General features: G+C 40.0%; 1 protein-coding gene across 1 annotated transcript in view; it reads left to right on the forward strand.

The window, feature by feature from the left end:
- Window positions 1–25,705, forward strand: part of VEPH1 (ventricular zone expressed PH domain containing 1) — a 266,803-nt gene that overhangs the window by 142,978 nt on the left and 98,120 nt on the right. The window contains exons 8-9 of the mRNA XM_013965131.2: window positions 14,547–14,756; window positions 15,333–15,730. Coding sequence (XP_013820585.2) covers window positions 14,547–14,756; window positions 15,333–15,730 — 608 coding nt within the window. The remainder of the gene's footprint in view (window positions 1–14,546; window positions 14,757–15,332; window positions 15,731–25,705) is intronic.

Below are 25,705 nucleotides of genomic sequence, written 5' to 3' on the forward strand. Positions count from 1 at the left end.
GGCAGAGGATGAGATGATTGGATGGCATCACTGACTCAATGGACATGAGTGTGAGCAAAGTCCAGGAGTTGGTGATAAACGGGGAAGCCTGCTGTGCTTCAGTCCATGGGGTTACAAAAATCAGACACGGCTGAGCATCTGAACTGAACTGAAATTTTATTTCAGGATACAGGTATCCCTCACTTTTCAAACATTGACTTTACACTTCTTTACTTTGAGGAAAGACCTACGTTATTATAGTCATCTTGATTCTAGGATCCAGGCTACCAAAAGCCCTCAAGTCCCTCTTATAAAATGGGGTAGTTCTGTTGGCCCCTTATAGACTAGTTGCATATTGTTAATTTCAGTTAATTGCAGATCGAAATTCAAACTTCATTCTACAGTTGGTTGAATCTGAGCATGTGGAAAGGGGGTTATGGAGCTCCAATTTGATTTGTTTTCAACAACAAAAAGAAGCCCAAAGAGAATTTCTGCTTTTATTTTTAAAAAGTAATTGTTTCTTTGCCCCATACCCATTTCAGTTTATACAGGTCTTCATAGGAACACTCTTCTTTCAGGTAGCAGGGGAAACCTGAAAATGGAAAGCAGTGACACAGTGGGGGGAAGGACATGAAGCAGCAGTGTGTCGGGGAGGATGGAGGGAAGAGAGAATTAGGAGATTATGTTCACAAGAGAATGACTCCAGGATATCTGCCCTCCTTGGAGTCACCCCAGAGTTTTGGTTTATCCTAAATTTCATGCACGGAACATCAAAGAAATGGATGACAGAGGAGAAGAGGGAATTTGAGTCAATGTGTGTCTGGAATGTATAGCAAAGCAATATGGCCTGCAGAGACACTTTTCCAACTGTGAGACCCTTTGCAACCTGTTATTCCAGAGTTTCCATCTTGACATCTGTGAGTCTCATCAGAACCCAACTCTAGTGTGATCCACTAACCCTGAAAGCCCAGCCTGACAGTTCAAGAGTGGTGGCTCTTTACCAAGTCCACAGCCGAAACTGCAGAGAGCAGGATGCCAGGTTCTTCTCTCCAACTTTGCAGCGAAGCCTGCATTTCCAAGTCTGATCAAGCTTTTACCAGCTCCTCCCATGTGATAGGTTCAGTGCTGGGAGCTCTCACTGTTATATTGTTATATCCTCACAACAACGAAGTCTTTAAATATATATTAGGATTACAAAGGCTTCATACTAAAGGGTATTGGAGGAAACCTTGTGGATGGGCAACAAAGAAAAATTCTCTACACAATCCCTACCCATCTCTAGATTTGTGGTAGTTCTTGGAGGGGCAGTTGTATAAATGCCCAGCTATTAGCTCATAGAGTTTTCTTTCATTTCTTCCTTTGTCTAACTCACTGTATGTCAAATTTTAGTGTGGACAAGGTTTACAGTGTTCACAGTACTTCATTACTAAAGGAATTGTAAAGGAATATCAATGATGACCTGCCTGTTCCTCTCCAAAATGATACCCCACTAACCATCTAGAATGCCTTGTTTGTGCCTCTCTTCCACCAAACGCTGCTTTTCTCCAGGACTCCAGTTTAATACCCATTACCCAGAAAGTCTTCCCTGCTTACCCATGCCCACAGTTACCTTCTCTCTTTTGACGTACGACAACTCACGTTGCCTCTCAATTCCTTCACACGTGCAGTCCTGCCCTGAAGTGCTTGGTGTCTTTCTGTGTGCACTTCCAGTCTCCCTCAAACTTGAGAAAGCTAATAATCAGAGCCTATGCCCTATGTAAGGAGAACAGAGTCTTTTTTTAAAAAAAAAAATTCTTCTTCACAAGCATTAGTTTAATGATTTCATAGTGTCCCATTGTATAAATGTATAGTAATTTACAGAACTAGTCATGTTTTGTCATAAACTTAACCAATGTCCTTTTTTTTCTTTTTTAAATTATCAAAGTATGATGGCATATTTACAGTAGACTTGGAAAATAGAGAACAAAGTTACATATAGTTCCCTTATATATTACAATTATGTTTTCAAATAGGTACATTAAGAGTTTTGGAAAATAGAGTCTTAAAAGTGCTTATAAAAACTCCCACTTTTTTAGGCAAGCCATGTTTATACATAGAAAACTTGATTTTTTCCGAGTGACTGTTGGCTTGAAAAATGTACATAAAGAGGTTCAGGACCATAATTAAAAACATGTGATGTTCTGGTCAGTGTTGCCCCCTGCTTAGGAAAAGCTGAATGCAATTTCACCCCACCAAGGGGACTAGAGTTTTCATAAAAAACATGTAGATGTTTTCAATCTCAGGAGGTCTATGGTGGTCACTTGTATAAAAAGAAAATTGGAACAACAATTTGTGGCAGTAGCTGTGGTTCTTGTTATTCCTCCATGCATAGGGAAGGAAGGACCTTGGTTTTTTGCCTCTCTTCTTACTGAAGAAGTTAAATTTGACATGTGGGACCATTTATGTTCCATCTGCTGTTCATTTACTTCCACCATTTGTCCTTCCTTAAAGCAGCATTTATGATGATGTGAAGGTCTGTAAAGGTATTTCAGGAATTCGTTATCAGCAAGAGAGGTAGGTGGGAGACAGCATTATCAGTTCTGGAGCCGATGAAGCAGACCCAGGGAGCGTGAGGCCCCAGGGGGCTGGCTCTGCCAGTATGGAGAAAGATGGAGGTGGGGGTGGGGTGGGGAGAGGGGGGAGACCCAGGTGGAGACACTGCCAGGAGTGTGAGCAACGCAATTACACTTTCACCAGGGGGCCAGGCCCCTTTCCTGTAACACAGAAGTGTTCAAAACACAATACACACAAAAGAGAAGATTGCTTTTCATCAAGTTCCTTCGGCTTGGCTTCCTCTTTCAAACAAGACAGGGAATAGCAAAGATTTAGCCTGTATTGTGGAAGGAATGGTAAGAAGGGCTATACCCTGCACAGCCCTTGTGGGAAGGGTGACAGCTGAGAGTAAAAGTTCTATTTGACCCCGATGACCCAACTATTTGCTGTTTTTGTTCCCCCCAAACTCCCCATTCCTTTGTTCCTTTTTGGTATCTATCATGATTGAACTCTGCAGTCACTACCATGCGTGCGTACTAAGCCTCTTTGGTCGTGTCCAACTCTTTGTGACCCTATGGACAACAGCCCACCAGGCTCCTCTGTGCATGCGATTCTCCAGGCAGGAACTCTGGAGTGGGTAGACAGCAAATATATCCATTTCTTCTTAAAGTTGCACAGTCATGTCCGACTCTTTGCAACCCCATGGACTATACAGTCCATGGAATTCTCCTGGCCAGAATACTGGAGTGGGTAGCCTTTGCCTTCTCCAGGGGATCTTCCCAACCCAGGGATCAAACCCAGGTCTCCCACATTGCAGGCAGATTCTTTACCAGCTGAGGCACAGGGAAGCCCAAAAATACTGGAGTGGATAGCCTATCCCTTCTCCAGCGGATCTTCCCAACCCAGGAATTGAACCAGTGTCTCCTGCACAGCAAGTGGATTCTTTGGCAACCCACTCCAGTTTTCTTGCCTGGAGAATCCCATGGACAGAAGAGCCTGGTAGGCTACAGTATTTGGAGTTGAGTCGGATATGACTGAGCGACTAACACTTTTTTTACCAACTGAGCTATCAGGGAAGCCCATTTTGTTAAATGGAACACCAACATTTACTTTTTAGTTACCTGTAAAGAGTTGCTCAGCAATTATATGTTAGCTCTGTCTGGTGTGTTCCCACAGGATGTTACTCAGAGATATTAGCATACAATAATTCTTATTGATTACAGTGTTATCACCAATCCCCAAACATGTGTTACTTCTTCCTGGGGTAGAGTCAGAGGCAACCTGTAGGAAACATCTACTGAGAGGCAGTGAGAGGGTATGAAGTGGGTGAGCTCTGGAGGCAGACAGTTGTGTTTAATGCTGGGCTTACTAGTTGATCTTCAGTAAACTACTCAATATCTGTGTTCCTTAGCTCCTCCATCTGTGAAATGGAGATGGCAGAGGGTCTGCTTAATAGTAGAATGGGCAGACAGGACAAGGGGATGTATCAAAAGGATGATTAACCATGGCCCTGCTCTTCCAGTATCAAATGATGGTGAATGGCAATGTCTTACCTTTTCCCTCTGCAGCCCCAGTGGTTGCAGACACTCTCTCCTTAATCCTCACCACCAGCCCCCATTACCTGCTCAGGTTCCCAGAAAATCAAGCTGGCCTAGAAGAGGAGGAGTGTGTTGTCTCTACAGTTCTCACACTTGATTCAGAGTATTCTGATGACATTACTATTTTATATTTTTGGACTCTTATAATTTACTGAGTGCTTTTGTAACTTGTGCCACATTCAGCTGACAATTTGTTAGGATCTGGTAGCCTTCTACTAAGACTGCTGCTTTTCTGGTCTGCCCATCCTAGGCTTGGGGTCTTGACTACAGATTTGGGGTCCATCTGAAGCAGTATCTATCAGGGGCAAAAAGTGAAAAAGTACATTTACCTTGGAATCAATAAAGACCCGGAAAGTTTGAGGGGGATAAAACTATGGAATGTGAGGGAGCTGCATACAGCTTACCACACTCCAACTCCAAATAATACACAGCTTATTGTTTTAAGTTTCATATCACTGCAGACGTGGTGAAACCCTCGGCAGCTTTGCTTAATAGAAAGTGCCTCTGCCCTGGTCTAATTCAGATTCTGTTCTTCCAGTGCCTGGGCCAGGGCTTCTCAACCTTGAATGTGCACTGAAACACCTGGAGATTGGGTTAAGGGCACTCTGATTCAGCAGGTCTGGGATGGAGCCTGAGATGCTGCCTCTCCAGCAGCCTCTAAGGAGATGCTGATTCTGCTGATCCAGCCACATCGCTCTGAGCAGCAAAGGCAGGGGTCTGCACTTTTTGTTGATCTTTTTCTGTGTCCCATTCCTTCTCATGTTGGTTACATGGTGACCAAATGACCGAGCATCTGTATGAGTGGTCACTTCCTTGTATCAGGACTTTTAAACTTTTGTTCTTTTAGCAGAATATTCTTTCTCTATGTCTGCAACTGCTCAGAATTCATACTTGAAGTTCAGGGAATTTTTAAAATCAACCATTTCGATATTCCAGCCCTTGTATGCTCACACAGTAGGGAGCGTTGCTCTCCTGTAGTCCACAGCCTTTAGGATGCTGCAGGGGTAGGAGAGAACTGTATGGTCCTTCCTGGCTTAGAAAAGGAGAAGTTCATCTTCCAGGCTTGGCTTTACCTATACAAGCTGCCTTCTTGTGGTATCAAAGGTCTGCATTGGGCAATAGCCACCTAGGGTTTTACTGCTTTGCATATTCATGCCCATTCTATATGGGCTACACTGTCAAACTCATCTCCTATAATGCTTTCAGCAGTCTAGTGGCGCAGTAACATTGATCCCATTTTTAGATGACAGAAAAGACATAAAGAGATTTGCCTGTCACTAATAAATAGGAGACTGGAATCATTAAACTCGGTCTTTTTCCTGGAAGGCCATATTCAGTCTATTTCCCCACCATCCCTTCTGTTGAAGTCCCTAAAGAACCTTGTTGTGAATGAAATAAAGCATGGAGTCACTTTGTTTCAGCAAAGTTCTTCATTCTGGTGCCCATATAACTGGGCACCTTCTAATCTCTGCTCTTGCCCACCAAGGCAGTCCGAGGCAGAAGAGAGTACCAAGAATTTAGATTCAGCATTGTCCTTTCCCTTAGTATTCAAGTATAGCTTTTCCAGAGGCTTTACTCATTTCAGTCCCCAAACAGATGACAGTGCTGTGGAGCTGCGAGATCATCTCTGTCATTCTTATGATGATTGATGACCCAAGAAATTGCTGAAGAGTAGGAAACATAACATCCTAAGAATTTAGGACTCCTATGTGGATTTGATCCATTGTGTTCTCCTACTTCTCTAACAAGCTCAACTCTGCAAAATACATATCCTGGATATGGAATCATAAGCCAAGCTCATCAAACATTAACTAATATATTTTTCTTTGATTTAAGACACCAGGAAAAGAGGCTGCCAATTTCTCCATCACTGCCAGCTTTATAGTCTCATCTCCTAGCTTAGTGAGCGCAGTGAGCTGCCCATGGACCAGTTCATTCCTAAGGGGGAGTCTTGTTCACATAAGAGGGAGATAATTAGGCTTTCCCTGCCTCTCCTGGGTATCCCTAGAGCTGCTTTTAAAAACTTTAACTTGGCAACAGACACCAAAAACTGCTCAGACTGGAAATCATCTGAGCCTCTTGTAATGTGGTGTGTTGAGTTAAAGCCAAGTTAATATTTAAGGGATTATAGAACTCTGACAAAGATTTCTGTAAAATTACCTCTGGAGTTAAAAGTGACAAATGGAAAAGAAATAACAATCCCCCTGCATGAGCCCAACTCCCTGCCCCCCACTCCAGCCCTTACAAATAAATGCACACAGAACCAGTGGCTCTGTTCTCCACCCATTCTCTCACATTCATAATGCATTTCTTTGCTCTAAGAGGAATGCAGAGTTTCTGTTTCTAAAAGATCTGTTTTTGAACAATTCTCCCCTATTTATAATAAATATAAAAACCAAGAGAGAAAGTAAAGGACAGTGAATGTTTATTATAAACTCAAACTTCTGTCTACCATTTTCCAAACTGTTGGAACCAAACCTTGTCCTAATTCCGTGTTGGCAAAACTCTGTGACAAACCCAGGTGGATTGATGGCTAGAAATGGACTGTCCTCTCTTGTCCATCTTATGACTTTGGCTACCTTGGAGACTCTTCATTACCACCCCATCTCATGATTCCTGTGTTATGTTGTTGTTGTTCAGTCACTAAGTCATGTTGGCCCCTTTGTGACCCCATGGACTGCAGCATGCCAGGCTTCCCTGTCCTTCACCATCTCCTGGAGTTTGCTCAAACTCACGTCCATTGAGTCAGTGGTGCCATCCAACCATCTCATCCTCTGTCACCCCCTTCTCCTCCTGCCTTCAATCTTTCCTACCATCAGGGGCTTTTCTAATGAGTCAACTCTTTGTATCAGGTGGCCCAAGTATTGGAGCTTCAGCTTTAACATCAGTTCTTTCAATGAATATTCAGGGTTGATTTCCTTTAGATTGCCTGGTTTGATATCCTTGCTGGCCAAAGAATTCTCAAGAGTCTTCTCCAACACCACAGTTCGAAAGTATCAATTCTTCAGCACTCAGCTTTCTTTATGGTCCAACTCTCACATCCATACATGACCACTGGAAAAACCATAGCTTTGACTAGGTGAACCTTTGTTGGCAAAGTAATGTCTTTGCTTTTTAATATGCTGTCTAATTTTGTCATAGTTTTGTTTCCAAACAGCAAGTGTCTTTTAATTTCGTGGCTGCGGTGACCATCTTCAGTGATTTTGGAGCCCAAAAAAATAAAATCTGCCACTGTTCCCATTTTTCCCCCATCTATTTGCCTTGAAGTGATGGGACAGAATGCCATGATCTTAGTTTTTTTAATGCTGAGTTTTAGGCCAGTTTTTCATTTTTCCACTCTCCTCTTTTACTTTCATCAAGAGCCTCTTTAGTTCCTCTTTGCCCTCTGCCATAAGGGTGGTATCATCTGTACATCTGAGGTTATTGATATTTCTCCCGGCAATCATGATTCCAGCTTGTGATTCATCCAGCCCAGCATTTTGCATGATGTACTCTGCATAGAAGTTAAATAAGCAGGGTGACAATATACAGCCTTGACGTACTCCTTTCCCAATTTTGAACCAGTCCATTGTTCCATGTCTGGTTCTAACTGTTGCTTCTTGACCTGCATATAGGTTTCTCAGGAGGTAGGTAAGGTAGTCTGGTATTCCCATCTCTTTAATCTCCAAATCTTAAAAACAAGGAAGATTGTGTATAAGAGAGAGTCCTTGTGGTAAGAAGCCTACTCATCAGCAACACTCATCAGCCTCATATCTAGAGAACACTTTTCTGGCCGAAATATCTTATTGTTGCTTCTTTACTTATTTGGCCCTTGCGAATCCCTTTTTTTTCCACTCCTACTCTTGCTCCTGGCTTCTCTCCCTATCTGATATTTACCAAATGACATTGCCCCATCCCCTACTCCTCATGGACCAGAGTCATAGGGAGAAGCAGCCAGGGCTTCATAGACATCTGGTAGACCTCCAGAGGGTTTTGTGTGGGTGCAAGGAGCAGGCTGGCTGCAGAGATATAGGTGGTTTCAGTTCATCTATTCTGCAAACACTTTAGGTACCTGTGAGTAAGTGTCCCAGCCATAGGGGAACAAGGATGAGCATTATAGTTCCCAGCCCACAGGGCAGCAGAGATTTACCCAGGAATGGGGTCACCAGATGAAACAGAAATACAGGATATCCAGTTAAATTTCAGATAAAGGACAAATGATTTTTTAGTGTAAGTATAATCATTTTAACATTGGACAATATATTTTTTACTATGTCCTATAGGTTCATATGGGTTGAACCTATAGGTTTTTTCCTATAGGTTCAGAGTGAGGCTACTTTTAGCAAGAAGAGATAAGAAAGCCTTCTTCAGCAATCAATGCAAAGAAATAGAGGAAAACAACAGAATGGGAAAGACTAGAGATCTCTTCAAGAAAATTAGAGATACCAAGGGAACATTTCATGCAAAGATGGGCTCGATAAAGGACAGAAATGGTATGGACCTAACAGAAGCAGAAGATGTTAAGAAGAGGTGGCAAGAATACACGGAAGAACTGTACAAAAAAGATCTTCACGACCCAGATAATCATGATGATGTGATCACTAATCTAGAGCCAGGCATCTTGGAATGTGAAGTCAAGTGGGCCTTAGAAAGCATCACTACGAACAAAACTACTGGAGGTGATGGAATTCCAGTTGAGCTGTTTCAAATCCTGCAAGATGATGCTGTGAGAAAACTCAGCAGTGGCCACAGGACTGGAAAAGGTCAGTTTTCATTCCAATTCCAAAGAAAGGCAATGCCAAAGAATGCTCAAACTACCACACAATTGCACTCATCTCACACACTAGGAAAGTAATGCTCAAAATTCTCCAAGCCAGGCTTCAGCAATACATGAACCATGAACTCCCTGATGTTCAAGCTGGTTTTAGAAAAGGCAGAGGAACCAGAGATCAAATTGCCAACATCTGCTGGATCATGGAAAAAGCAAGAGAGTTCCAGAAAAACATCTATTTCTGCTTTATTGACTATGCCAAAGCCTTTGACTGTGTGGATCACAATAAACTGTGGAAAATTCTGAGAGAGATGGGAATACCAGACCACCTAACCTGCCTCTTGAGAAATCTGTATACAGATCAGGAAGCAACAGTTAGAACTGGCCATGGAACAACAGACTGGTTTGAAATAGGAAAAGGAGTACGTCAAGGCTGTATATTGTCACCCTGCTTATTTAACTTCCATGCAGAGTACATCATGAGAAACACTGGACTGGAAGAGACACAAGCTGGAATCAAGATTGCCGGGAGAAATATCAATAACCTCAGATATGCAGATGACACCACCCTTATGGCAGAAAGTGAAGAGAAGCTAAAAAGCCTCTTGATGAAAGTGAAAGAGGAGAGCGAAAAAGTTGGCTTAAAGCTCAACATTCAGGAAACGAAGATCATGGCATCTGGTCCCATCACTTCATGGGAAATAGATGGGGAAACAGTGGAAACAGTGTCAGACTTTATTTTTTGGGGCTCCAAAATCACTGCAGATGGTGACTGCAGCCATTAAATTAAAAGATGCTTACTCCTTGGAAGGAAAGATATAACCAACCTAGATTTTATATTCAAAAGCAGAGACATTACTTTGCCGACTAAGGTCCGTCTAGTCAAGGCTATGGTTTTTCCATTAGTCATGTATGGATGTGAGAGTTGGACTGTGAAGAAGGCTGAGCGCTGAAGAATTGATGCTTTTGAACTGTGGTGTTGGAGAAGACTCTTGAGAGTCCCTTGGACTGCAAGGAGAGCCAACCAGTCCATTCTGAAGGAGATCAACCCTGGGATTTCTTTGGAAGGAATGATGCTAAAGCTGAAGCTCCAGTACTTTTGCCACCTCATGCAAAGAGTTGACTCATTGGAAGACTCTGATGCTGGGAGGGATTGAGGGCAGGAGGAGAAGGGGACAACAGAGGATGAGATGGCTGGATGGCATCACAGACTTGATGGACGTGAGTCTGAGTGAACTCCGGGAGCTGGTGATGGAAAGGGAGGCCTGGCATGCTGCGACTCATGGGGTCGCAAAGAGTCGGACACGACTAAGCAACTGAACTGAACTGAGGCTACTGTATTCTCTATCTTTGTAGTTAGTTGAGGTCATGTGAATGTGTTCTTACCAATTGAATATGATTGAATATGAGACACATAACTTTTGAACATGGATGATAAAAGTTTCCATGCAGCCCTCCATTTTCTCCTGCCTGTAGGCTAGTTGCCAAGAACGGCAATGTCTAGAGGTCAATAGAACTTCCCTGGTGGCTCAGATGGTAAAGCATCTGTCTACAATGCAGGAGACCTGGGTTCAATCCCTGGGTTGGGAAGATTCCCTGGAGAAGGAAAGGGCAATCCACTCCAGTACTATTGCCTGGAAAATCCCATGGACAGAGGAGCCTGGTGGGCTACAGTCCATGTGGTTGTGAAGAGTCAGACACAACTGAGAGACTTCACTCACTCACTCACATACTAAGAAAAATTGTTGTTTATTTGAAATTCAGGTTTGGCTGAATGTTCTATATTTTACCTGGCAACCCTGAAACCAGAGGCACTTGACTTAACCTTGAGTCAGTGGATGTCTGAGGATAGCCCATAACTTCTTTCATGTCTGGAGGCCCCTCAGGCGGATGCTGTAAGGCCATCTGAAGGTGCAAGAAGACATGCTGTCAGGTGCAAGAGCTCTGACTCACACAATCCATGGTGCTTAACAGCCAACACTTGGTGATTGGAGACAGGGGCTGGGAAGGGGGCTGAGTGACTGTCCGCTCCTAAAATCTGATGCCATAGCATTCTCCAGAGGACATCAATGCCTCCCATGATATGGGATATTGATCTACTTGTGTCTAGGGCACTGGTGTTTTCTTACTACATTAATACAATGCCTAGACAAGGAAAGATGAAACTACCATAATAATAATAACAATAACAGCAATTGATGGTAATAATAAAATGTAACATCTCCTGACTTCCTCTTTTGTGCTAGGAGCGGTGCTTCATACTGGTTCCATCATTTCAGCTTCCCAACAACCCTATGAGTTAAGTATAGTTATTACCTCCATTTTATAGATGAGGAACTTGATATGAAGAGGACAGGAAATAAAAGATCTCCATAAGTAAGAAAATGTTATTTTAAAAAAATCAGAAACTGATCCTATAATCATGAAATTTGAAAAAATTTTGGATGAAAATACTAGTTAGTAACTACTGTTGTAACCCAGAGCTTTATGTAGAAAGAAAAAACTAGTAAATCCCTGAGAAACTATACCTCTAACAACTCATATGTTTTGAGAAATTTTGTTTAATGCTCAATATCTGATATTTGTATATTGGGGTATACTTTGTACCTTAAAATGTTTTAAGTTTTAATAATCTCAGCTATATAAAGTTGTAAAAGAAAGTGCAAAAATAAAAGTGTCTTTCACTTTTTAGCTGTGATTATGAACCAAGAACCAGAGAAATACTTTAGTTTGATGACTATACAGGGACTAACACAGAAAATAAATACTGCCCCCAAATTTCTAATCTTGAGAGGGTTCTTTTAAAATTAACCTTCATAGTCATCACAGTTTTAAAAATACCATCCAATAATAGCACCTTCTTGGTTTTATTCGTAATAGGAATAAAAATTCAGCTTTGAGAACTTTCTGGCTAGAAGATGTCAGTATCTGCCTTCCATTTGTGGGCAGGTAGTATCTTGTATATGTCAAAAAGAGAAACATGGTCACGGTGAGCATTTATTCCCATGAACTGGTTCTTAAAATCAACTTATGTATATTTCAGTCAAGCATGGGATTGAAAGTAAGTTTTTTATTATATATGCAAAACCATAAGAAGCCTATAAAAGTTATATTAAAAATGATTTAATTTTCTGAGCAGTAGCTGATTACATAATAAGTGAAGTGAAGTGAAGTGAAGTGAAAGTTGCTCAGTCATGTCGACTCTTTGTGACCCTGGCTAGAATACTGGAGTGGGTAGGCTTTCCCTTCTCCAGGGTATCTTCCCAACCCAGGGATTGAAGCCAGCCCTCCCACATTGCGGGAGGATTCTTTACCAGCTGAGCCACAAGAGAAGCCCAAGAATACTGGAATGGGTAGCCAATCCCTTCTCCAGCAGATCTTCCCCACCTAAGAATCAAACCAGGCTCTCCTCCATTGCAGGAGGATTCTTTACCAACTGGCTATCAGGGAAGCCCTACTACACAATAAACAGTGTCTTGTTAGTGGATGACCTACTCCCCTTCCCAGTTCTCACCATCAGCATCTCTCACTAGGCTGGACTAACGGGATTCCAACCTCTGAGGACCCAAAACTATGAACCCTCCCTCGAGGCCAAGCCCCTTCTGTGGGCCAACAAGAAAAGCTGCTGGATCGAACCTTTTGCCCACTGCAGACATGGCTCTAGAATGGGTGGAATGTAACTGGGGGAAAAAAAATCACCAGCCCCTCTGTGTTGGTTTTCCCTAGAAAAGCGGAGCCTTAAGAAAACCAAACCTATATTTTCTCACCCTAACTTAAGAAATAATGCCAGGTTTACTTTGGAAAAATAGCCATACGTTTGAAAAAGTCAGGATTTTTCTGTAAATTTGAGGCCCCTTTCTCAACCTCTAGAAAAATACTTATGAAAACCAAGTAAATACAAACAGATAACCAACAGAATTGTTAAGCCATCTTGGCGAATAGATCTCTAGAGTTTATTAACCCTTGTGTTTAAAAGGAAAGAATTAATCCTAACCCCATATTGTATGGTTGATAGTCCTTGTTAAATTTAAATTAAATTAGCTCTAGACTGGCTCAATATTAGAAAGCAGGTAAGGGAAGATAGGGCTTCCCTGGCAGCTCAGTCAGTAAAGAGTCTGCTGTAATGCAGGAGACCTGAGTTCGATCCCTGGGTTGGGAAGATCCCCTGGAGAAGGGAATGGCAACCCATTCAAGTATTCTTGCCTGAAAAATCCCATGGACAAGAGTAGCCTGGCAGGCTACAGTCCATGGGGTCACAAGAGTTGGAAACCACTTAGTGGCTAAACCTAGCTACCTAAGGGGAGACAAATGCATACTACTTTAATCATTCAACACCTCAGTGAGCATCAGTGAGCTATTTCTGTAGCTTGTTTGTGGGATCTTACTCTATCTAAAGCACTGTGTTAACCCTTAGAGGGATAACAAAGATAGCCTATTCCTTAAAGGAGGTAATTTTAATGACCTACAGAGTGTTTTACAAATTTACTGAAAAAGATATTTGGGACTATTAATGTCATTTGTAGAAAAACCTCTTTCCTCCAACATAATAAAATTCAGATAGATTTTTTCTTGCTTCATAGAATGGAAGAGTCCCACTGATTTCCATAAAATTAACAAAACCGTGAGTTTATACAGTCCATCTGAAATGTTCTTATTCTAATAATTTTGATACAAACAGACCAGCATATATAAGTTTTCTAGAAAATTCCTGGCATGAATTTCATAGGAAAGGTATGCTTTGGAGAACTAAATAAGAATATGGTCAGTTCAGTTCAGTTCAGTCACTCAGTCTTGTCTGACTCTTTGCAACCCCATGAATTGCAGCACGCCAGGCCTCCCTGTCCATCACCAGCTCCCAGAGTTCACTCAGACTTGCGTCCATCGAGTCAGTGATGCCATCCAGCCATCTCATCTTCTGTCGTCCCCTTCTCCTCCTGCCCCCAATCCCTCCCAGCATCAGAATCTTTTCCAATGAGTCAACTCTTCGCATGAGGTGGCCAAAGTACTAGAGCTTCAGCTTTAGCATCATTCCTTCCAAAGAAATCCCAGGGTTGGTCTCCTTCAGAATGAACTGGTTGGATCTCCTTGCGGTCCAAGGGACTCTCAAGAGTCTTCTCCAACACCACAGTTCAAAAGCATCAATTCTTCGGCGCTCAGCCTTCTTCACAGTCCAACTTTCACATCCATACACGACCACAGGAAAAACCATGGCCTTGACTAGACGGACCTTAGTCGGCAAAGTAATGTCTCTGCTTTTGAATAGATGACCATAAAAGCTGCTTTTGGGGACTTCCTTGGTGGTTCAGTGGTTAAGATTCCTTGCCTCCACAGCAGGGGGCTTGGGTTTGATCCCTGGTGGATGAACTTATGTCCCACATGCTGCATGGTGCAACTAAAAATGTTTTTTAGAAACCCTGCTTCTCATCCTCTGAATCCTTCAAAAACTATTTCTAACATAAAGTTGCCAGAAACACCAGTGTTTCTAAACTTCTGGTAGAATATGCTGTGGAAGCAATTTCGAAGACCTATGTCCATAATAGTTACTCAATTCATATCTATTAAGTGACAAATTAAAAAATGGAGCAGGTAGAGATTTCAATTTTGAGTAAGAAGCAGTTAAATAGAGGGAAACACTGTTCCAAAGTATATGTGACAAACACCTAATGCAATGGTTTTCATTCTTTTAGGAGAAAACCCAGCACTGAAATTGAATTTCTTGAGAAGCTGGAAGAAACCAAGCTCACTGTAGATGAAAATGAAGACCATGAAGAGCTCCAAGTTAAAATACAAGCTTTTGAAGACAAAATAAATTCTGAGGGCAACACTCCTGGCTCTATCAGAAGATATAGTTTGGATCAAGTTTCTAAGGAAGAAAGAAAAGGCATTAGATTTAATAGGTATAAATGTTGTTGGCTGATTGTCAGGATATGTACTTCACGTTTGCTATTAGCTTTGCTGTCACACTTTTATGAAGTAGTTTTTAAATATCTTTTAGCTACAGCAAAATTCATCCACAGTGCTTTCATTATCCAAAGTAGTTTGCTATGTTAAAAGGAGAATGCAAATAAAAATCAAAAGTTGGTGGCTTATTTAAAAAAAAACAAACACTTCTTAAATATAAATATGCTAACATCAAGAATGACTGGCAAAAGCTTTTCTTGATTTCTGATGAAAAAGCATAAGCAAAAGTAGAAAAAATAAGAATATAAATATATAACTCCACCATTTCCCAGCCAGTTTGCTGTGAAACTGATTTTTGAATCTTTGTTTTGGGAAGAAGCCTAGATCTACAAAGATTTGGCTTATTATACAATGTGTATATTTTATCAAATCTATTAATAGCACCAATTTTCAGTTTCACACTCTAGAGGAAGGAACTTTTGCCTCAGTGTTATTATTCTTTCTTTTCCTTGTCAGTGAACAGTAGCTCAGCTTCTTTACCTGCCTCAACCTTCCCTTTGTTTGTATTGCAGGTCAAAGAGTTTGGCTTTGCACACTGTGCTAACAAACCCCTCGAGTGCAGAGGATGGGGAAGCTATAGAGAGCAGAGATACGCCAGCCAGCGTCTCTCTTTCAGAAATAGACCCACTTGGCCAAGGACATGAGAGGTCACCCTTTAAGGCAGACACTGATGGATCACAGCTAGTAAATTCTTCAGTTTCACACCAAAGTATTATACATGTAGCATCTGAGGATTTGCCAGAAGCAGTTAAAACAAACTATCAGGAAGAAACTCCAGAGACAACCACAAGTCCTGTAGAATACCATGATAAACTCTACTTGCACTTAAAGGAGAACTTCAGTAAAGTGAAAGCATATGCTATAGAAATGGTGAAGAAGATTCCAGTCCCTGACCAGTGTACCATTGAAGGTAAGTGACCTGAACTCCCCAAAGTTAAGAAATTTCAGGTATCACTAGAAAAAAAAAAAAAAAAAAAAACTCCAGTAGTATAAATTGCTATACCCTTCTGAATCTTTTGCAAAATAGATAATTTGAAAACACCCTTATATTATTTTGATTGCTCTTTTCTCCCAATAAATTCAGTCACCTTTTTTATTCCATTTCAATCTACCTAAGTCCACCAACTCTGATTTTTTCAAACCTCAGAATAAATTGTTTCTGGTTTCCCATTACTAATGTTTAAGAAAATTCTGGAAAGGGATCCATGGCCCCAAAACAGGCTCTGGGGTAGGCATCCCACCAAAGGCATTTTCCATCCTCATGCAAGAAAGCTATGGGGCTCCAGGAGAGTCTTCTGTTTATTCAACAAGCACTTATGAAGCAGCTACTGTATGCCAGGTACTGTGCTAAAGGTTCAGTTTTAAATCAAACAAATGTAGTCTGTCACCTCTTGGAGGTTAGACTATAGAAAGAAAAGATGGAAACCATGGTCAGGAGGTAATATAGGTCAGGAGCCAGTGAGAGTGTGAACTAGTCAGAAAAAATCAAAGTAAGAAAAGAACATCAGGGCCATAACTTCCCTGAGGTGCACAATTTAAGGAGATACCAAAAAAGCTCAGTAAAATTTTAAGTAAAGTCAGAATTAGTAACAATGTCTTGCCAAGCCATATTGGAGCTGAAACAAAAGGAGTTTATTTACATGTCTTTATTTACAGTTTTGATATTATTTATTCTTTTTGTGAGGCTTCCCCAGTAGCTCAGCTGGTAAAGAATCCTCCTGCAATGCAGGAGACCCCAGTTCTATTCCTGGGTCAGGAAGATCCCCTGGAGAAGAGATAGGCTACCCACTCTAGTACTCTTGGGCTTCCCTCATGGTTCAGAGGGTAAAAAATTCCCCTGCAATGCAGGAGACCTGGGTTTGATGCCTGGATTGGGAAGATCCCCTGGAGGAAGGCATGGCAAGCCACTCCAGTATTCCTGCCTGGAGAATCTCCATAGACAACGGTGCCTGGTGGGCTGCAGTCCACGGGGTCACAAAGAGTTGGACATGACCAAGCACAGCACAACATCCTTTTTGTATTAATTTTTATTTTAAAAACTATTATTTACCTTGACTACTAAATTTTCTGATGCTCTGTTAAGTTCTGTGCCCTAGTCCTGGCCCCAGGAAAGATGATAGGTTGGAGACACAGGTACTAAAATGGCAGTGTGCCCAAGGCAGGCTTACCCTTCTGGTTGTGGGTGGAGCAGGTATGGGTGGCTGAAGGCACTCGGCAGCTAATTAGATCTTTCCTACAATCACTCTTATGCAGCAGCCTTGTTCTTCCCTTGAGATTTAGATGACAGTCCTTGCCCACTTGTAGGTCATGACATCTTTTCACAGGTTACAGCTCTCATAGAAAAAAGCCAGGCAGCCCTTCGTCTATAAAGTAGCACAGCTGTGGGATAGTGAATTTAACTCATATTACTCACCTACTGACTATCATCCCCTTTCATGTTTAGGGACTAGGAGGGTTTTTCTATTCTCTACTTCCTACTCCCATCTCCCACTCCAGATCAGGTGAAAGTGGATTCTCATGCTAACAAAGAAAAGGGGGATTCAAACATTTGATAATGGCAATTATTGCTCTTTAGCATGTTTGTATATAATCTTGACATTTTCTTTTTTTAATTGAAGTATAGTAGATTTACAGTGTTGTGTTAGTTTCAGATGTACAGCAAACTGATTCAGTTATATATATATATATATATATATATGTATATTCTTTTTCAGATTCTTCTCCCTTATAGATTATTACAAAATATTGAGTTTATCTTCCTTTGCTACATAGTAGGTCCTGTTGGTTATCTATTTTATATCTAGTAGTGTACATATGGAGAAGGCAATGGCACCCCACTCCAGTACTCTTGCCTGGAAAATCCCATGGATGGAGGAGCCTGGTAGGCTGCAGTCCATGGGGTTGCTAAGAGTCGGACACGACTGAGCGGCTTCACTTTCACTTTTCACTTTCATGCATTGGAGAAGGAAATGGCAACCCACTCCAGTGTTCTTGCCTGGAGAATCCCAGGGACGGGGGAGCCTGGTGAGCTGCCATCTATGGGGTCACACAGAGTCGGACACGACTGAAGCGACTTAGCAGCAGCAGCAGCAGCAGCAGCAGTGTACATATGTTAATCCCAGACTCCTAATTTATCCCTTCCCACCTTTCCCCTTTGGTGACCATAAGTTTGTTATCTATTGTTTGTGGATCTGCTTTTATACATAAGTTCATTTTGTATCATTTTTTTTAGATTCCATATATAAGCAATATCATGATATTTGTCTTTTTCTGTCCAGCTTACTTCACTTAGTGTGGTGATCTCTAGGGAATCTGACATATTCAAAAGTGTTTACATTAATTTATTGATTAGCTTTCTTAAACTTCTTTTATAAAATGGTAACAATAAAAATGACATTGCTCATATTCAGTGTAAGTTTTGGATAATTAAGTATTCCAGGACTTGAAAGTAGCTGAAATCAGTAAGACTGAATTAACACAAACTCTTTAAATGGCATGTTTGGCTAATAAGTTAACACAGATGCTGGAGAATTTAATATAAGAAAGGTTAAGTGAATTTTCCAATTTGACAGAGGATATCTGTAGCAAAAATATTAGATACATTTTCATCTACTAGAATAGTTGGGGTTTTTTTAAGTTTAACTTAAATCATTTAAGATGTGCTATACAGTGAGGTTTAATCTTGTGAAAATGTGAAAGAAAACTGGCAGAGTTACTTCAAGTATCTAGATGTCAAAAACGTATTTCTCATGGCCTTGAATTATTTTGGGAGTTTTAGAGTTAATGAGGTGACTTTGGGTTTTCGACTAAAATATTGAAAGAATCCATCATTTTTATTAAATTTTTTTTCTTTTCATATTTTCTACCAAAAATGAGCTGGAACTGAGGATGTACTTTTTTAAGTTGCATTTTAAGTTGCACTCATGCTTTTGTAGTTTCCTAGAAGTTGCTGATAAATTCTTTGCACTGGGATATGTGTGAGGCATTGAAGATTTATATGACTCACCCTAAACACATCCACCAAGAAAGGACTCATGCTAACTGCAGGGGACATATTGTTATTATTTCAGAGATTGTGTAAACCACTCAGCAAAACACCAGCAGTCATCTGGCCAACACAGTTTTGCTTATGTCATGAGATCGCTCAGCTCAACAATATTGTGTTTCTTTTCTTAAAAATTTACTGAAGAAAGATTTAGGCTTAGAATCTGTGTTCTGTTTTATGTGTCGTCAGTATAGAAGAGGCATATTTGGTCTTTCTTGATAAATTATCCAAAGTAATCAAGAAACAAAGAGGAAAACCATAAACACCACTTCTACAACATTAAAAATTAAAAAGACAAATAATCCAGCAGGAAATAAGAACAACAACAAAGTACTAGGATTAATTTTAGACTGATGTTACAAAGTCCATGCTAAAAGGACATGACAAAACAATCTCTTAAAAAAGTTCTTTTGGTATTGGTTTGACTCATATGAAAGCACAAAACAAGAAACTGTTCATCTTCTTTATTTTGACCAACAAAAACATCACTTTCATATGGTTCAGCCTAATACTTCAGTAATAAAACATACTGAAAGAATAGGAGCCTCACTAGTCACTGTACAGCAGAATTCAATATGTGGTGAATCAAGTCACAAATAGAATTTTTAACCTCAGTCAGCCATCTTATTACTGCATGATATTGATTACAGTGGGGACAGGCAATGGTGTAAATAGGTCAGCACAAATCTATCATCGTGTCTAGAAAACCCTAGGTCTTATTTAAGAATTTGGGTCAGCAGTTCATTTTGAGTATGCAAGAGCCTGTTATTCCTAAATCAGTTATTCTCTCCTGGGCACCATTGGCCTCTGGCATACGGGCAGATTTGCCAGCCATTGAAAGTTGTGTATTCATATGAGAGTGCTTTTCTAATATCTGCCCAATTATATTCACATAAAAGACCAAAGGAATTTAGTTCATCTTCCAAGGATGTGTTTTAAAAATCTGAATCACTGGTATTCATTTACGTGAACAAAAATGATTTAGAGTTTAAAAACAAAGCACATGATATGGAAATAAATCCTTGAAAGTCTGGCCCATCACGGGAGTTCTATAAAGAAAGATATAAAATCTTACAAGAACCCATCAATGAATGCTGCTTTGGTTCACTTTGAAGTATTTCCTGATTGAGTGAAAATACATCCCATCTGTAGAGCACGTCAGCACAGCTGACTTGCAGAAAGCTAATTTTAAAGCTGGTAATGTAGTCCTTTCTTGAAAGACCCACATGAGTTGATTTTTCCTGATGAACAGATATGAGAATATACAAAAATTTTTTAAAAGTTCATTGTAAATATCAAGAAGCAGGTGCTATTTTCATAATTAATTACAAGTAAGACTTCCTTATTGAAATTTTGTATGCAGTCAAGTTCAACCTCATATTGGGATGACTGAGGAGGCAAAGCCTACACCAGTCCTCACCTCTTTCTCCTCAGTTGGTCCAGTAAGGAGGATAATGGTAACACTGATCCACTTAATAGTTCCAGAGATGCCTTTCTTTCTTTTTTAGAGTAGGTTGGTTTAATCCTAGGATTAGGATCATTTACCCATGGACGGCAACCCACTCCAGTATTCTTGCCTGGAGAATCCCATGGATGGAGGAGCCTGGTAGGCCACAGTCCACGGGGTCTCAAAGAGTCGGACACGACTGAGAGACTTGACCTTCACCTTCCCCCATGGACAAAGTTGTAATATTTGTAGGAAGAGAAAAATCCTAAAGTTTTACCATACAGTTTAAGAGGGAAAAACAACAAATAGGCAGATGTTACAAATTCCCTGGAGCCTCATTTCATTGAAGTGGTCCACTGAACCCTTGTTTGGAGGGCACATGTTAGGCAAAAAAAAATTTCTAGAGAATTTTTCTTGGTACTTTGGAATTTATCTTGGATTACCTACTCACCAGTTGCCATTTCTCCAGAGTGAATTTTCATCAAAAGAAGACAGGTAGGGACCTCCCTGGTGATTCAGTGGCTAAGACTCCACACTCCCAATGCAGGGAGCCCAGGTTCAATCCCTGATCAGGGAACTAGATCCCACATGCTGCAACTAAGAGATTGCATGCCACAGCTAAAGAGCCTGCAAACTGTGCTAAAACTTGGTGCAGCCAAATAAAAGAAAAAAAAGAGAATACAGGTAAAATGGTGGCTGAGTTCTCCCTTTCACTTTCTCCTGCCACACATATCCTGGTTTCTGTCATCTGCATTGGCCCATGAGAAACATCCAGATAATATGGCTAAAGGAAGATCTACAAGTCCTTTTGAAAAGATCTCTTCTGAACCCCTCCTTTGAGTTAATATCAAATCACTGCCCTTGTTCATCCCAAGCCAAGAACAACTGCAAGACTAGACAATTATGATGTCACTGGTGAGGATGTTCCACACTTAAATCTACAACCTAACTTGTCCCAGAGTTCCACTAGAGAACATCAGATAACTTTCTTATTATTTATATTTTCAAAAGCTCCTTCTTGGTACAAAAAATAAAAAGTTTGATTTTCTTTACACATTCAGATAAATGACTAAATAAAATTCCCTAACTGTGCTGGTGGACAAAGAGGTGTGCTGCTTAATTGCACCTTATTTTACCTGATATTATCTGTGTATGAAGAGGTTTATTCATCCAACTAGAAAACAGCGCAAAGTGAAATTGGTATGTACACTGGATAAATTATCTGCCTGTAAATGAAATGAGTCAAAACTAAACCCTTGAAATTGTCAGTTCCTCAAATATAGTGTCTACCTTGGGTATGTGTCTAACAGATTTAAAGAGACCTCGCTAATAAATAAACAGAAGCAAAAGTAAGTATGCAAATTGAGCAAAAATTGCAGTAGGAGAGTATCTTGCAGTATATCTTGTCCTTAAAGTAGCCATGTTAAAAGAAGAATGAGGAGGAAAAAAAGGAGGAGATAGCTAGGAGCAGAAGTAATCTACTGTGAAATATTTCATATTCTTAAATATATTCTTCTAAATGTGTTATTTATAAAATAGAAGGCTATGTGGCATTATACTTTTATGTCTGTAATGAGGATTTTAATCTTTTTTTTAGGGAAGTTCATACTCAGGGATTATTATCAATCTTTTATTATTGCTGTTTGGGGACTCTCTTTACTCTCAAGCATACAGTGGTGGACGAAATGGTCCTGAGCCACTGATGGTCCCCAGCAGAAAAGTACATTTCAATCCAATTTGCCACAAACCAAATTTCAGAAAAGTGAATGTTATTTTTTTTATTTACTTTCATTATTAAACTGGCAGTATATGCCCTGTAGGGAAACAAAATGGTCCCTTGATATCATCAAATCTCATTTAAAAACTGAGCAAATCTATATTTCTAAGCTCTGCAGGTGATGAAGAGCTGGTAGCCAGGAAACTGGAAAGAGATTATATGGTTGAGTAAAGGGTTTTGATCTCACAGAGGAAAGGGGAGGGGCCAAGGAGATGGTTTCCTCTTGTTTGCTCCACATGAATTGGAGCAGATAATGGAGGATTTTTAAATGTTTTTAAAACTTCAGATAATGGAGGATTTTAAAATATTTTTCCAAAAACATAGGCAGTCACACAGTTGGCAGTCAGGAGTTCAGGTATTTGACAATTTGGCAGCTATTTATTTCTATTATAGTCCATTTCCATAGAGGTGCATGTTTACAAGGAGCAGATGAGTCTGTCTAAAGCAGACAGAGCTTCATGTCATGTATTGGCAGGCCCAATCAGGGTCAGGCAAAAAAAGCTAATTAAAGGACACCAAGTCCCTGGGTTTCCTCTGTCAACACATATGCCCTGTCCATACTGGAGACCAGAAAGAAATTATAAAAGGCAAATTTTTTCTTTTCATAATAAAATATTCAGTGGACTTTTAAAAAATAAATTATTTTATGGAAAACAATCATTTTTCAGATGACATATGCATGCCAATTATCCAACAGTCATTAAAATATTATGCCATCATTAAAATAGGCCACAAATGCAGGAGATGTCATCTCAGGAGCTCTGATTCTGCTTCTCATATCAAACCCCCTAATTTTCAAGTAGCCTTTTCAGATCGGCTTTTTTCACTTAGCTATATAAATTTAAGCTTCCTTATGCCTTTTTAAAAAATTAATCAATAAATTCATGGCTGCTATGAGTCTTCACTGCTGGGCAGGGGATTTTTCTAATTGTGGCAAGCAGGGGCTACTTTCTAGTTGCAGAATATGGGCTTCTCATTGTGGTGACTTCTCTTGTTGCATTGCAGGCTTTGGTAGTTGTGGTGCACAGGCTTAGTTGCTCTGAAGCATGTTGAATCTTCCTAGACTAGGGATCAAGCCCATGTGCCCTGCATTGGCAGGCAGATTCTCAACCACTGGACTACCAGGAAAGTTCCCTTTATGCCTTTTTGTGGCTTGATAGCCCATTTCTTTTTAGCAGTAAATAATATTCCATTGTCTGGATGTATCTACCTTTGCAGTATCATGCAGAATTATTGTACTGCCCTAAAAATCTTCTGTGCTCTGCACATTAATCCTGACTATTAATTCTTCATTCATTCATTAATTCTACAAATATTTCTGTGTGCCTACCACAAGCCAGCATCATTCTAAGAACTGGGAACACATCAGTGGACAAAACAGGCAAATATCCTTGCCTTCACCGAGACTGTTCCAGTGGGAAAAGGCATACAATAAATAATAGAAATGATAAATAAATGAAGTATGTGCAGTGTTGAGAAGTGTTAAGTGCTGTGATAAAAGTAGAAATAGAGCTTGCAAAGAACAGGACAAAGAAAAGGATTTGCATTATATGTATATTGTAATATATATACATACAAAGTGGGATAGTTCTAGAAAGATACCCATCATCTCTCACCACTGGTTTTCTCTGAAGGACCAGATTGGCTATGGGAGTGTAGGAAAATAGAAGAAAGTGGGAGGAACTTACACGTTTTAAAGTATACATTTCTGGAAGGTTTAAACTTTTTAAACAGTTTTAGAACAACTATTTTGTAACTCCTTTCAGTAACAGAAAGGCTGAGAACTTGGACCCAGGTGAGAAGTCCAGACTCCTCAGAATCCTGTCTAACCAGTCTGTAGAACTGAACTGAGGTCCCAGCTCTGACACTGGGCAGCTTCAATTCCTGCGACAGAGCGCTTGATCTCCTGTGACACCAGTTCCTCACACATAACCCAAGAGTATATCACAAGGTCGTGAGTTTTCAGCCTGTGCTCCCAAAAGACCATCAGGGGCCCCTTCAGAGGGCCCCAGACACTCCATCCTTCTTCCTTTTCCTGCTCTATGAACCGAGCAGGTCTCAGGGAGCTGGTGTTACATATTGGTCTTCCTGAGATGTGTTTAAACCAAGAATTCCACAACCTAAAGAAACTTGAAAAGCCCTCAGCTTCATTTTTAAGATCCTGTTATAAGATGCCTTATGCTCTAAATTAATTCTAAGTGTCTTATGTCAGAGCTGGCAAAATATAAAATGTTCATTATTTGGCAACTTATTTTCATTGATATATAGTTGATTGACAGTGTTGTGTTAGTTTCAGGTATACAGCAAAGTGATTCTGTTATATAGTTCTTAAAAAGGGTATATCATTTTCCATATAGGTTATTTCCATATAGGTTATTCTTTTCCATATAGCTACCTATAAGTAGGTCCTTATTATTTATCTATTTTATATTCAGTAGTATATATCTGTTAATCTAAAACTCCTAATTTATCCTTCTCCCCCACTTTCCCCTTGGTAACCATAAGTTTGTTTTCTGCCTCTGAATCTATTTCTGTTTTTATAAGTAATTTGTATAATTTTTTAGAGTCTACATATAAGTGATATCATATGATATTTGTACTTTGGCCACATTTTTAATCAACCTCATCCTTATTGATGATTTTATATTTCTAAAGTAAGGTTTAAAATGTTAATTTTCTGTGCTTGTCCAAGATAACTGTATCCATCAATTTATAATAGTTTATTGGGAGAAAATAGGCCAGATTGTTCAATAATATTTTTACCTTTTTTAAAATTGAAGTATAGTTGATTGTTCAATACTTTTGACAATTGCCTCACTATCTGCTGAGATTTATCAATATCTATCAAATAGTAAATGACCAATCATGATCAATAAATTAATGTACTATATCTGTCCTAGCTGATCTATTTCTATTTAAATTGTTTGCCTTACCTTACTTAAAGGAAACTGATCTCGTTTCAAATTGTTGTTATAAAGGAGCCTACAACATATATAATAAAAAAGACATAATTTGCTCGATTTGAGGAGAACAAAACAAACATATAAAAATAAAATAAATCCAGTAGTTGAGTTATTTTCCAGAATTGTATCCCTGGAAATTTTCAGTTTTTAAATGTGGTTTGCAAATTTAATTTCGAGCATTCTAGTGATCACAGTAAGGAAGGAAATAAGATTAGTTTAAGAAAACCTAGAGTGTCCATAAATAAAAATATGATAATTGCTTGGGGGTAGGGGGGAAGACAACTGTTTATTTGGTTGATAAGGCTGTATTCAGTGAATCTAGTTCATCAAAAATGTATTTACATTATGTAGCAAGCATATAACCCCTAAACATAACAATAGAATAGTGGTTCTCCACTGGAGGCAATCTTATGGCCAGACTGGGGACTCTTAGTAATGTCTGGGGACATTTTCAGTTGTCTGGGGGAGAGGCAGTTGCTACTGTCATCTAGGTAGAGGCCAGGGATGCTGCAAAACATCTTACAGTGAATGGACTGTGCCCTCCCCCGACCCCCTTCTACTAAAACAAAGAATTATCCGACCCAAAATATCACGAGTGACTCAGAAACTGCAACAGAGCTTTGCTTCTCAAAGTGTAGTCCATGGACTAGCAA

The sequence above is a fragment of the Capra hircus genome, chromosome 1 (assembly GCF_001704415.2).
Source record: "Capra hircus breed San Clemente chromosome 1, ASM170441v1, whole genome shotgun sequence".
Lineage (NCBI taxonomy): Eukaryota > Metazoa > Chordata > Mammalia > Artiodactyla > Bovidae > Capra > Capra hircus.